Source organism: Orbicella faveolata, unplaced genomic scaffold (assembly GCF_042242905.1).
Source record: "Orbicella faveolata isolate gen_17 unplaced genomic scaffold, um_ofav_v1 contig_46, whole genome shotgun sequence".
NCBI lineage: Eukaryota > Metazoa > Cnidaria > Anthozoa > Scleractinia > Merulinidae > Orbicella > Orbicella faveolata.
The window spans coordinates 12,611,536-12,626,431 of NW_028301576.1; the positions used below are offsets into that span (position 1 = coordinate 12,611,536).

At 40.5% G+C, this 14,896-nt stretch overlaps 1 protein-coding gene across 1 annotated transcript; it reads right to left on the reverse strand.

Annotated features, from left to right (window-relative positions):
* Positions 1-1,126: 1,126 nt before the first annotated feature.
* On the reverse strand, positions 1,127-9,930 carry LOC149098438 (gamma-aminobutyric acid type B receptor subunit 2-like). Its single transcript, XM_089278600.1, has 5 exons — positions 9,701-9,930; positions 3,348-3,524; positions 2,555-2,677; positions 1,706-1,771; positions 1,127-1,408 (listed from the first exon to the last, which is right to left on the reverse strand). The coding sequence occupies exons 1-5, from the start codon at positions 9,920-9,922 to the stop codon at positions 1,127-1,129; spliced, it is 870 nt and encodes a 289-aa protein (XP_089134726.1). The 5' UTR covers positions 9,923-9,930.
* Between the last annotated feature and the right edge of the window lie 4,966 nt (positions 9,931-14,896).

Genomic DNA, 14,896 nt, shown 5'->3' on the forward strand with positions numbered 1-14,896 from the left:
GAAAATCTATAGTCTTTCAGCCAATCATAAACCATAATTTCGATGTGTAATTTGCACTGGTGTTACACTTGAACTGCACTGCTCTCAGCCAATCAGAGACGAGTAATTTTTCATGTATATTATTAGGTGAAAAATATTTCTGAATGTCTGGCACTACAACCAAACATTAGTGTCTGGTTTGTATTAAAAATAACCAAGAAATTAGCAGTTACCTGCAACGTGTTTATGCATTGCGCGTAATAGTGTTCCGCATACATGCTCTGTTAATTAACAAATCATTGAGTATAGCTTGAAAATTGAAATATTTTTTTTTTAATCGCTATTGATCCGAAGTTTGCCGCACGGTTTTCCCTGCCTAAGCTAAGAGGTATTCCGTCCCTAAACTAAATGCTTTTAATTCTTAATTTGCAATCTGAAGCGGTATCCTCCGCCTAATCACAGAGCCGTCTTTAAATAATGCGGGCACTTTTCGTACCAAGGTCCCGTGCACACGTATCCGGACATTTTTGAATCGGCAACTTTTTCTTTCCGGATCCGGCTTCCGTCCCCTCGCATCCGCCGAATTGGGCAGCGAATCCGGATATTTTTGAATCCGCTCTCCAGGGCGGGGTTGAACAAAGCCCGATTACGCTAACCCAGGTTCAGCGAGAATTTTGATTTGAGTTTTGTAACTTTTCGGTGATGTTTCTGTTTATACTGTTTGTCCTTCAGTTTTGAGCTTGACTAAGCTCAAACTACACAAAACGTAAGCAGTAAACATTTTCATCCAAGAAAAATTAATACTTCGGTTAACGTTTAATCCTGGATCAGCGTTAACCTGCTTTCGAACAACCCGGCCCAGAGTGGAAAAACATAAATCCGCAACGAATCCGATAACGTGTGGACGGTGAAAATCCGATGACGTAGCAAAATCGTGTCCAGTCTCTTACCGAACAATAAACCAATATGGCGGCACAACGTGTAGGTCTCGTTTCTCTAGAGTGAATCCGGATACCATTGGATGCGTGTGGACAGGCGAATTCGATTTGAATACGCCACGTGTGGACGGGGAAATTTTTGAATACGGAAAGAAAAAAAATATCCGGATACGTGTGGACAGGGCCTAAGAATTATTATCTCCTTAAACCTAGCATGAATGATATTGTTGTTTATCCCTCACAAAGTGTCCACACATGCTTCTTACAAGACCGGAAGTAGTAGTTGTATTTTCATCAGATCGATATAAGATATTCTTCTCGAATAAGAAGGCTCCATCAGCAGCTTTTTGGTACTGCTCTTTGGTACAAGTTTCGGTCTTGTTTTTCGTTTTTCTCTCGTATTCAGCAAGCTCATACCAGTCCTCTATGGTTCCGGCATCCGGATGCAAGATCCAAACAAACTCCGGTCCATAAAAGTCCATCTTGAACGCCTGTAATTGAAAAGTTTCGACGCCTGTTTCAACATCGTTGTTAAGCTAATCACAAATGCAAAAATACATGATAATGCCCAGACTCCCAAAATATAGCTGAGTGAAAGATACTATAATTCTATTTCTGATAACTTTCAGCCAAAAACAATTTGCACTGGACTTGATTTTTATATTTTGTTTCCACGGTTCTCGAATCACTCCATGGTTACTGAAAAAAAGCATTGACATTTAATTTACTTTATAGGGTTGGATGGTAATAACTAGACAAGTTAAAGTTACACTGTTAAAAAAACTCACGTCACAAAACAGGAGACTCGCTCCCCTCTTATTGAACTCGCCCAGAAATATTTTAGCGTCCAATTCCTAATTAAAATTCCATATTAAAATTCATTACTATTTTTTCACGAAAAATAGTGAAAGTAGATAACTTTATGTTACGCATTTTCTTATACTCTTACTTATTGTCAAGGGTTTTGACATAAATAAATTGATTGATTGATTGATTGATTCACTGGTAAAGGTAAAGTATGATGGGCCAAGTGGTCCATGTCGCTGAGGCTTATCCCGGATTTCGGTAAGCAACTAGGGGTATTTCTACTCTCTTCTTCCCTGGATGGGATGCTAGTCCATCGCAGGGCTGGGGCTAGCCCTAGCATTACATTGGTCGGTAACCATTCATGCCCTTCAAGAGGTACTGTAAGATAAGAATATCTTGCCCAAAACACAAAGCAGTGACCTGGCAAGGGCTCTAGCCTGACCCGCTTGATCTCGAGTCCAGTGCAGGAGCAGTCCGGGTTTGTCAGTCGCTAGACTTTCGTGTGCTATCCTTGTTAAACAAAGTTGATTTACTTCAGTCTAGTTAACTGATTTCAAGCGAGGCAAGAGAGGATGAAAAAATATAATAAAATAGGCTTTATTTTCAAGGTAATCCCTCTCAGATTAATTTTAGCAATGGTACCCAGTTCTTTCGCGTATAATGGTACCACAGAGCTGCTTTGGCGGTCCACGAGAGCAAACTCTGCGTTACAGGACTGGCTATTTCTAGTCTCTCCGGTCCAAGGATATCCGAAACCGGGAGTGATCTACTACCCAAGATGGACTACGTTAGGCCTGTGTGGGGAATTAGTCTTGAGGGTTAATTATTACCTTCAGTTTGTTAAGCTTTATTTTGATGTCCTCTTTTATATTTTGGTGTCCCAGCAAACCTGTATTAATTGCTTCAAATCCGATGATTTCTAAATCCGGATGGTTTATAAGATCACCCACTACCTGAAAGTTGATATGAAGAACAATTCGCAATTACTATTCTGAGTGAAGCTTAGTCACACCATGAAATAAAGGAATTTGTTATTCCATTGCGTTATTTCTATGACGTATATATAGCTCCTGCTTTGTATGAATTGCTGTTCATCCCGCTCGGCCATTGTTGCTGCGTATACCTATCGAACCGAGTTAGGTAATTATCCTGTAATTATACTTTAAAATGACACACTGGGCTAATTTAACACTGACCCAATTACAGCAATCTACACAATCAAACTCAGAGGGTTAGTTTCAAAGCTTTAGCACAAGAGTAGCGAGTTAAGGGAGAGGATGGCGTCGAGTATTACATGTAAATGAAATCTAGTATTCGAAGTGAACGATGGAAAACACGATATTCACTCGATGAATGACATTCAAGGAGTGAATATCAAAAATGTCTGGTAAGACCGTGCTGAAATAGAACAAGCGGAACTGTAAAGAATATTAGGCTTAAGATTAAAAAGAGTCATGATCACTATTTAAGAAAAAATCATAATATATCAATCTACGTCTACCACCAAATTAGTTAGTTATTTATTTATTTCACCTATTAATACTTTGAAATTATATAATTCGTAATAAACGAACTATTATTATTAGGTTTATTAACTGATGCTTAATGTATTTTAGGCCCCACCTTCACATAAAGTCCTCCTGTATCCAGGAAATCATACACGATCGCGGCTCTCTTCCACTTGAAGTAGTCCATCAGTCGAAAGTTTGCAGCATTGAATGTGAACGCTGTTGGCGCAAACGTAAATCCGAAACTATCTTCGAGTTCGCTCACTTCAGAAGTAGTTGTTAGGTATGTCACCTGTTGAAAAGAAATAAAAGATGGTTAGTTTAAAGTTAATTAATTAACGCTTGTTGATTGTTAGCAACTACATGGTTAATCCAAGACACAACTCTGACTGTTTTAAGCTAGATTCCTCATTCCTAGCCATCCTTTTTTTGCTTCTTTTTACGTGTATTTTAGTGCAGCCTTTTAACACTTTAATTACTTTAAAAACTAATCCCTTCAATTTTGGTGAAAATTTTAATTGTAAACCGTAGGTTATTTTTCAGAACACTCACAGAATTAAGTCTTTCTTTCCTTACTAAGATCGTTTCAACCGCTCGCAGAAATCGAAGATTGTCTGCAAAGCCAGTTGCTGGGATTGTGATGTTTTCTACATCGGTAAAACCAAAAGAAGATTGCACGACAGAAAGACGGAGCACTTCAAAGCTCTCACTCAAGTTGGTCACGCCTCCGCTGTTACTGATCATTCAACTTGTACCCGTCACAACATCAAATGGGACCATTTTGAGATTCTCAGTAGCAAGTGGTCAATGTGATTTATAGTGTAAAATCAAGGAAACATTGTTAATACGGGACTTAAAACCCACCCTAAATGAGAACGTCGGTAGGAAAAACTCTTTCTTTATTATTTCACACCGGATATAATTTCTTTTGTTCACTGTCGTCTAGCTAGTTACCAATACCTCGCTTTAGTTTTAGTCTTTTTAAATCTTGTCATATTTTGTAAGCGTCACTTTTGAAGATGTATGTTGTAGCATACGAAACGTCAAGTTTAATATACCATGCAAAACCCGTTTGTTATGTTTGTAACCGCTGTTTTCTTTTTCTCCTGAAATTTAAATGGCCGAAAAACAAGAATTTTGACCAGTTTCTGATTGGGTGAAAACTAACCGGCGCCATCTTGGATTTGGAGAACAACGTTACTGAACCCTCATAAATGAGAAAGAAAGCACGGAAAACACTCTTTAAAATGTTCGGTGTGTAGCCAGGCATGTTAAAAATTGGTAAAAAAAAAGGAAAGGAATTAAATGGTTGTCACTGGCTAAAACTATGGTTATCGGACGTTTCGGCCACTACTGTTGCCTTCTTCAGCAAAAGATGGAAAATGCAAATGTTAAACGGCGTCCTGCTAGAATATGTAATAGATGTGTGATAAAACTAAATGAGCAATAGTCTCTAGAGTATTCTTAATGAGTGTAAAAATTCTTAATGCCATTGTACACGTTCGGTAGCGCTATGTGTTCGTTTATAGCTTTCCTGTCTCGCACGGAATGCCAAGCTTCAAGAATTAGTCTTTGTTTCCATACTGATGATCTGTTGACAATTTCAACGTTCTCCAAATCTATTTGGTGACCGTTGAGCATATGGTGTTTGGCCAATAAAGAGTTTTTGTCCAATGTTGCTATAGCCTTTGCGTGTTCTTTCATACGTGTTTTTAACGCGCGTGATGACTGACCAACATAAACACAGTCACAATCTTTACATTTGATCTTGTAAACAATGCCTCTGGAAGCCTCTTTCTCGATGTTGTCTTTAGGTTTTTGGAGTATGTTCGAGATGGTACGAATAGGTTTATGGGCGACCTTGATATTGAAACCTCGAAGAACGTTTGCGACTCTTTCGGGAAAACCTTTGGCGTAGGGGAGGATGACAAAACCACGATGGTCGGTATCATTCGTTTCTTGTTGTCTACTCAGTTGGCCGCCAACCATTCGTTGATGACGTCATCGTCCCATCGTGCTTGGCGGTAGCCTATAGAGGTGGAACTCGGACCTATTTCTCTCAGTCTTCATCATGGCGGACAGCGGCAAGGACTTCTGCAGCTGTGCGTTTTAGGGCCGGACACTGCAAGTATTTTATCGATTTTGTAACGATTGTGTAGCCATGGAAATCCGTGAAAATATACTGTAAGTATTTTATCGGTTTTTTAACGATTGTGTCGCCATGGAAATCCGTGAGACCGATCCCAGGTCCTCCGTTGAGGCTGGTGGACTGTTTTCCAACATGGCCGCACTTTCAGGGTCACCGCCATCTTCAATTTTCAAGTCGTCTCCTGGTTGGCTGAAAACTAACCAACGCCATATTGGATTTAGAGAACAATAGAATCCATTGTTCTCCAAACAATAGCTTATTATGTTTCTCGGCGCCTGATTGGTTACGGCCCATATAAGCGCCATATACTACTCGCGTTTTGTCGCTTTCGCTCTAGCAACCGGACGAATTGTCCCCGCCAACAAAACATAATCAACACAGTTCGTATAGTGTGATCGTCCGGGTGAGTGTAGTTCTGAAAAGAACTGTTGTTGGTGACTGACGTTTCGACAACCTGAGCGGAAGTCATCTTCAGAGTCAAGTGAATAGTGTTTGTCAGTCGATGATCTTATAAGTCTGGTCCGTTGAACGTGATTGGTCAGTATAGCCATGATGGTATCGGCTGAAAGACTCGTGTAAAGTTTGTCATCAGTCATTGGTGGGTTTCGATCCGTCTATTGTTAGTCAAGTAGGTCGGTTTTGGTCCGTGTATTGTTAAGTCGGTCTGTTAGAAGTCCGTTTGTCGGTTTCGTTTCTGTCGTGGATAAGTCGTTTGCAAAGACCAGGGTCTCGTTCCGGCCGGACTTAAACTTAAGTCTCCGTTGAACACACAAGAGGCCATCCAGATCGTCAAATCCACCTGCAGACGTCTGGTCAAAGCACGGATAAACGACTGTCACAGAAGACTCAACTACTGCAACAATAGACTACAACAACAACTTGACAAACCTTAACAACTGTTACCGACTAACTTACTTGACACTGTTATGACAATCGCCGACAGGCGAGCCGACAAAACCACAGACCGCGTTCGTACTGAACAAGAACGAAAACTGACAACACTTCAACGCAATAAAGGCAGAAAACGACCGAAAACTGACGACAACTGGGTCAGGAATATTTCTTCCCGTCCCTTAGACAAAACCGAGACTCACGTACTGTCCTACGGACTAAAACAGTCAGTGACGCCTAAACGGATACCGACCGAGTCTATTGTATCTAGTGTTGAGGCGGTTCTGTCTCGTCAGCGAGACTTATCAGAATCTGCCAAGGATAACATCAGAAGCAGAATTGCTTCCACGGTACAATCAGCCTCTATACCTGACAATAACTTGACAAAAGACGAACAGCAAGCACTGAAACGACTGAAAAACGACAACAACATTGTCATACTACCAGCCGACAGAGGACGTGTCACTGTTGTTATGGACAAGACTGACTACTTTGACAAAATGGACGCACTTGTTAACGACAAACAAACTTACGAAGAACTTAAACGCGACCCGACGCCAGCACTTCAACGTACACTTAACAGCAAAATACTTACGCTTAAAAAGACTGACGCTATTGACACTCAACGCTACTATCGACTGAGGTGCTCAGTACCTCAACCACCGAAACTTTACGGACTACCGAAACTGCACAAACCTGGTATACCGATGCGACCTATTGTGTCATTCTGTGGGTCCCCTACGTATCAACTATCTAAGTACTTGACGACCATACTGCAACCCCTTACTGACAAATCAAGACGCAAACTACAATCTACGGAGAACTTTATTGACGCTATTAAGACAGTACAGATACCTGACGACTACAAACTTGCGTCTTTTGATGTGAAATCACTGTTCACCAGTGTTCCACTTCAATTGGCATTACAGTGTACCGAGACCGCTATACAACAATCTACTGTTGAACTGCCGTTACCTACAGAAGACATCATGGACTTACTGAACCTTTGCCTTACATCGACTTACTTTCAGTACAACGGTAAACACTACAAACAGTTGCATGGAACAGCAATGGGGTCGCCTGTTTCTGTTGTTGTTGCAGAAATTGTGATGCAACACGTGGAGGAACGCGCCCTTGCAACTTGCCGACAAACGATACCGCTTTGGTTACGCTACGTTGACGACACCTTTACCGCCGTTCACAAAGACGAAATTGACGATTTTCACGACCACCTAAACGAACAGAACGCCGACATCCAGTTTACTAAAGAGATCGAAGAAAATGGAAAACTTCCTTTTCTAGACTGTTTGATAAGCCGCGACAACAACGAACTACGAACGACAGTGTACAGAAAACCGACGCATACCGACAGATTACTTGACGAATCATCCTACAACCCGACTTCACACAAAGCCACGACTATAAAGACTTTGACGAGACGAGCGCAACTAGTTTGTGACACACCGGACAGCTTACGTGACGAAAACAGATATCTTGAACGTGTTTTTCACAAAAACAACTACAACGCTGACTTTATTAGACGAAACATTTACCAACCTACTGAAGCTGACGCTACCAACAGGAACCCTACGCCTGTTACTACAGTGACTATACCTTACATTAAGGGCACTTCTGAGACCATCTCGCGGATCCTAAAGCCCTACAACATTCGTGTAGCCCACAAACCTACAACTACGTTACGACACTTACTGACCAACGTGAAAGACAGAGACGAACCTAACGACAGACAGGGAGCAGTTTACAAGATCAAATGCTCCGACTGCCAGGCTTCCTACATTGGTGAGACTGGCAGAAACCTTAACACGAGACTGACTGAACACAAACGAGCCACGAGAAATGGTGATGCCAACAATCACATTGCTGTACATCATCAACTGACAAACCACAACATTGACTGGGACTCTGCTCAGTGCTTAACCTACAGTACAAACTATTCTCAACGACTGACCCTGGAAAGCTGGTACACTAACCTAGAACAAACGCCTCTTAACAGATGTCAACAACTACCGGCGCCTTACAAATGACTTATCCACGACAGAAACGAAACCGACAAACGGACTTCTAACAGACCGACTTAACAATACACGGACCAAAACCGACCTACTTGACTAACAATAGACGGATCGAAACCCACCAATGACTGATGACAAACTTTACACGAGTCTTTCAGCCGATACCATCATGGCTATACTGACCAATCACGTTCAACGGACCAGACTTATAAGATCATCGACTGACAAACACTATTCACTTGACTCTGAAGATGACTTCCGCTCAGGTTGTCGAAACGTCAGTCACAAACAACAGTTCTTTTCAGAACTACACTCACCCGGACGATCACACTATACGAACTACTGATACTCCTGGGTTCAAACCATTTACTGTGATAATCAACACAGTTTGCTTTTGGCCAAGAGAGAAGTTTATTTCCACATCCGAAGACACAAGATAAATCATAGAATCTACAAACTGAGAAATAAACCTCTCCGCTACCGACCCTATCGCTGAGAAATACAGAAAACAGGAGAGGATGGGTACGAGAAAAACTGCACGAGGTAGAAAAACGATGTGACCACTACGAGAGTAATAGAAACTGAAATACAATACGACATACGCTGAAAGTTAAGTAACGCCATTGAATAGGGGGCGTGTTGAGCCGTGACGGTTGCCAATTAATCCCGATGAGCGGAAGCGCCCAAAGGAAAAGCATGAATTGCCGGTAAAATCTGATTGGCTCACATTTATCGTATGACAGGTAAGCAGCCAAGGGGCGGCAGACGACTCGTGAAGTAAATGTCGATGAATGCATCTAGCGTTTTTGTTTGCCCTTAGCCCGTTCGCCTGACAAAAAGCCTGATTGTAGGTTAACTGATTAAATGGAGAGTTACTGTTGTCTGCAAAGGTCTTAAATGGTTCCAGGGTACGCGTTTAACATGTAGATTCAGCAGAAAATTCATTTTGCTTTAAAAATGTCATTCTTGAAGGGACGTCACGACCATACTAGAACCTGGGCTCTTTTTTGATACGACATTAGTATCTTCTTTGGATATAAAGATTTGGATTTGAAGATATTAGTATCTTATTAATATCTTTTTTGGTAAGATATTATCAAGATATTAGAAATTAGGTAACTCTTATTTATGTCATTTTTAGGTGATTTTTATTTAGGAGGGCTCCACTGAAAACCGCCTTTGGTGAGTTGGATTCCCTCACTAAATATTATTATTATTATTATTATTATTATTATTATTATGATACTCGGTCAACTCGGATGTACGTGGCTCAAGCTGGAACTTGAAACGCTGAAACAGCGTCGGAATGGAGAAAAGGTTTTGGGACTAATATCTATGCTCTATAGATAGAGATCACTACTCCGTTACTATAATCTTGGTTATTTCATTTCTTACCATAAGTTTACCGTAAAATCGTACCACATTCAATACCGAGGAGGCTTCGCCGGGTGTGTTAGGACCGAGCAGAATCAACGGGCGTGATCCATTGTACTGTGTATTATCTTGCAACGCAAAGGTAGAATAAAAAATAGCGTTGCTTGGGACCCCCTGTTGAAGAACAGATTTTAATAATACACTCAACTTATTGTGTTGTCTTTGGGTGCCATTGTCTTTCATAAATGTAGTTTTTTTTTTATTGTTAAAACACGTTTGACATATTTTAAACGCACATAGGAATTACCTTGACATTTAGAGTTTCAAAGATGTTAATCACGTTCCATTCCGTAAAAACTGAACTGCCATACTGGTGAAAATACAACAGTTTTTTCCCATTTGTCTGTAAATGAGCTGGTCAATTTATCAAAAAAACATTTGTTGTAAGTTATAGCTGAAGTTTTTGGACTACTTACAAAACTCTTCAACCTTGTTTTCCGAGTTATGTTAGTTTTGAAGGGAAGCCTGTAGGCCCCTTGTAACAGTTGGTCACGTGACTTGTTTTCAAGAACACACTGATTTAGTCATTGGAAATCCATCACTTAGAAATACTAAACACATTCACAAATAAGCTTACATGATAAATTTTCAAGTTCAGGTTTATATCCTTTAAGAGGAACTTTTTATGGACCTTAAAGCTTAGCAGGAAGCTGCAGTGGTTTTTCATACAAACCTTTGTAATTTTGTAAGTTTTCAAGCTGCCATCTTTCAATTTTCCATTCTTCGTAATATTTTACCTTTCTTTCTATCTCTCATAGTTGCATGTCAGCGGCTTCCTTTTGTAGCGATTAATATCGAAGGTTTCTGGAGGGCATAACTTTCTCGCTTCAAAGCCTACGTCTTGTTCCATATAAACACGCAGTTAAAGAACTTGGCAAATATCCAACTGAACCATATTGACCTTAGGGGTGGTCAACAGCCTATCGATATTAAACGTTTTCTTCGACAAAACGTACCTTTGTGTGATAAGGGCCACCTATGACTATCTCATATTTGTCCAGGAAGACTTTCAAATCCGGAGAGTTTTTGGCGGCTTCTATTGCGAGGTTTATCCCGACAGAGGACGCTTTGTTCGTGCTCCTTCTCTCCAGTACGACAACAATGAGCTTCGTCTTGTTAGCGTTACACTTTAATGATCCAATCACCACGACGATGACAAGAGCGGAAATAACCGCTGTACTATTCATTGCCGCTTGCGGAGGTGTTAGTGAAGCGACTTCCGGGTCAAAAACTGATGCGGAACTGCAATAAAAAAGAAATGAAAAGGAAAACTGTTGGATTTTTGTAACTGAGAAAATAAGCCAGATAGACTAAGAGTAGAATTTTTTCTTTCGGCGATCGCAAAAATACGTTGTCTAATATACATTTATTATAGTGACAGTGGCGAGTGCCTGATTTTGACAAGCACATTTCTGATCTTCAAGACTATGTTTGCTTTGATTTTAGGAAGGGACTTTTTTTTTGTTCCCAAACGCCGTGATCCGTTTGGTCAACGTTAAGAATTGCGTTTTCTCAGATGGACCCTATTGAGGGGACTATCATGATCAATCTGTTAACAGCACGGAACAACTTCTTTACATTCAGAAATCAGCGAACAAAAAGTTTGATGTCCAGTGGGCTGCTTACAAACACAGAGTGCTCGAGTTGTTTGAATGACCACCTAAAAAACACACAAAAAATAACGAAAATCGCAAACTAAATTTATGATTTCCCGCAACCGCACGATAATTTCTTAACCGCAAACCGCCAGATAAATGTGAATGTACCCGCTAATCGGCATTCAAAATTGGCTTAAACCGCCAGAGTATAACAGGCCCTCCCTATTTTCAAGTTTGTTGGAGAAGTTATTCCAGTCCATTTGTTCTTTGTGTGGCTTACAGCATCTGAAGCTAATATCTCAAAAACTGATCCCGTGACCCTATTTTTTTAATGTATAAAAATATTCAACAGCAAAAGCGGAATGCATGTGCGAAATTGCAAATTCTGTGTGTAATAAAAAGATTTTTATAAAAAAAATATGGGGTCACCGGCTTAGTTTTTAAGATAGATGCAACTGATGGTAAAAAGTGGATCAAGTTTGTTGCTATTCAACAGGACAGCGCAACCTTAATTTTATGACTTAAATACAATGAAAGGCACAGTGGAGAGTTACCTTAGAAAAATAGCACAGCCATTCAAAACAGTACAGTTCCAAGTCTCACAAATCGCACCTAGTTCTCTAAGTCTCAAAAAAACAAACAAACAAACAAACAAAAAAACTGTTTTATTACTGAACAGACGCACGGCAACATGGAATCTATTTGTTTTATAAATACGTCTAAGATCGTTTGCCTCCGTTCAGTCACCTTCGATATTTTAATTATAAACCCCTGTAGACCATGCTGAATTACGTGCGCAAATTTGTCAAAATCAGGGTAGTTTTCCACACGCTTAATCTCTGAAACGAAGTCGGTGACCCCCAAGTTCTGCATTTCTGACACAAGTAACTCATTATGTAACTACGTTAAAAATTTAAAAAAATCTGTCGACTGGAAAATTTTCGCGCATACGTCCTTAATCGTTTATAGTGCCTACTAAAACAATTAGGCTACTCACCATCGTTCTCTATGAGCGAAAGTCAACTCGGCTACGTCTCGTTGACTATTCACTTATTGGATTAAGAAATATCACTGGATAATTCAATCCCCAAAAAGGACATTGACCATCATGCGACTCTTAAAAAACCTTAATATTTTTCAATTAACAGTTAACCCAGGTAAACAGCTGCAAGTTCTCCAACAAGTCAGTCTGCGTGCGATTTGCTTGCTTAGCTACAGCAACTGCAATATGTCTGTTATTCGATGACAAGAACAAATAAAATTAGGGTTATAGGACGACTATGTGCACATGCAAAAACGAGCCCAAACAAGAGCTAATTTCGTTTAAGCATTCAAAATTACTGTGCGTCTATAGACAGTTCAGTACGTAAATAGAACGAGTGCCCATTTGTGGAGAACTGTTGAAATGACGTTTCGCCGTATCTTCTAGACTGTTTTGAAGAGTCTCACCCTTCTTGCAGATAAAAGAGCAACTAACTCCACGCATACAGGCATGAGCCAGCGTGGGTGCAGCTAAATCTGGCCTATGGCTTTGTAGGCTTTCATTTCGTTGAAAACGTGTTCTATTTTTACCCTCCTCTTAGACAAGAGCGTGTTAAACCTTCGTGCTCTCCTTCTGTCTCTGTTATTTAAAAAAGGCATCTGGCCAGCTCTTACGGGTGTCAATAGTGACCCACCATCTGGATACGCCTTATTAGCCAAAAAAAGCTTTGCATTGGGTGGTAGATCCAAGTTGCGCCCGGGACCAATAGGTTCCATCAGTCGGAAGGAAACCGCATCGTGCATGTTTCCTAGGAATCCAGCCTGAACAAAGTGGATATGTCCTTCATTGTCCATCACTAGTTGAGTATTCATACAGTGATAGTGCCGATAGCCACTGTAGAAAGGCCGATGTGGTTCGATTAGAGATCGATATATCTCATGTGGCGTGGCTCTTGAAAGGGGTTTAAGATCGCAACACGGCAAAGATGTTTAGCTGCACAATTTGCTCGGATCGCCACGACCAGTAAACGAACTTCGTATAATTTCTGCTAGCATGTACAATGTAATCGCTATAAGTTGTAGAAAGACCTGGAAAATTCTTTGCAAACAAGTTCTCCTTAAATGCGTAGACAGCTGTGCTTCATTCTTGAACCAAAATGGTTTAAACCCACAATTTGGATTAGGGAAATACTCGACGAAGTAACTTGAATAGTAAATATCTAAGCGGAACTCTTGTGCTAAAATATGCTGATTCTTTAATTTGTTTTTATTGCGTCCAAAACGCGTTTTCGGCAAGTACGATTTGATACTGCGGTACGAAGCCCGAGTAAGCGCTCTTAGAACGTCTAGTTTGATTTTGAAAGTAGCGCCAAAGTTCTGGAAGAACTTTGTGGACAATGCGGACAACAGATGACGGATCAATGTCAAACCAAAGAGAGTGTGTGTCCACATGGGGATATTTCCGTAACCAAATAAAGGTAAAAGGTTCGGCTGGTATATAATGTTTATAAATGTTTCGAGAAATGGATGACTAGAAACTAAATAAGTGTTCCCATTCCCGCCCAGAAGCAATTTTCTTAAGGCCTTTATTCCTTTCGCTTGGTTCTTCAATCAGGTGCTCAAAGGAAACGCGTTTCTATCGGTGAAATTGCAAAACGCTTCATCGTGGAATGTTATAACCTCTGCCACGGCAACGACTGGAAGGAGGTGTTGCTCTTTGCCAAACAAAGAGTCATCGAAGCGGGATTGCCTGACCACGTTTTGAGGATGCATCTGGAACAATCAACAGATCGCTTAACGGGGAGAATGCGCAGCATAACTGATTAAGAATGCTTTGCGATCGCCTCAACCTGCCACCCAGCCAGCAACGTCGACAGGTCTAGACGAAACATCTGCCTTGATAGCTAAGAAAAAAAAAAGTATTCCACGCTGATGACTCCGAGTCAACGAAAAGCGGAAGCTGTTAAAAGGAAACTTCACAATGAATTGGTAGCTTCATCACTGAATAGTTCAGAAGAAGAGAATGGTAGGCACGAGGAGAAGGAACGAAAGATTGATCACGCAACAGAAGCACAACTTACCCATCAAAAAATCTGTCAGAAAGCCATGGACACCATGAACAATGTGAACGACTTGCTCACAAAAGTGAATACCTATTTAGACAAGGCCAAGAAATAAGGAAGAAAAAAGCCATGTTTCTGCTCCATATTTGTTCTAGTCGGGCAGTTCTCAGCTATTTAATTGATCTGTTTAAGGTTTGTTTAACGCATTTTGACCGCTAAAATATAGTTCCTGTTTGAGCCTGTTTTGCTTGGTACACATAGCTAAGCTTTCTACATCGGTTCAAGTTTCCAGCGAGACCTAGATTGTAATGAGATCGAGAGCGCTTCGATCTGTTTGATAAAAGGAGATTAAAAAATTGGAAGCATTCTTGTTTGTGTTTGCGGGAAACCATCTTGAAAAAAAGAAATTAGAACGGTGTACTTTAGAACCTGCTGGCTCTATTGTTCTTGCACATTATGAATCAGCATTTAAGGACTCCAATTAGCATATAAGAATCGGGGTTTGTAAAATCATT

Coding starts and splice junctions, on each gene's coding strand:
- LOC149098438 (XM_089278600.1), bottom strand. CDS start 9,922: ATGAAAGACAATGGCACCCAAAGACAACACAATAAGTTGAGTGTATTA. Junction 3,525..9,700: donor GATTTTACGGTAAACTTATG/GTAAGAAATGAA, acceptor TCTTTTCAACAG/GTGACATACCTAACAACTAC. Junction 1,772..2,554: donor TAAAGCTTAACAAACTGAAG/GTAATAATTAAC, acceptor AATTTTAATTAG/GAATTGGACGCTAAAATATT.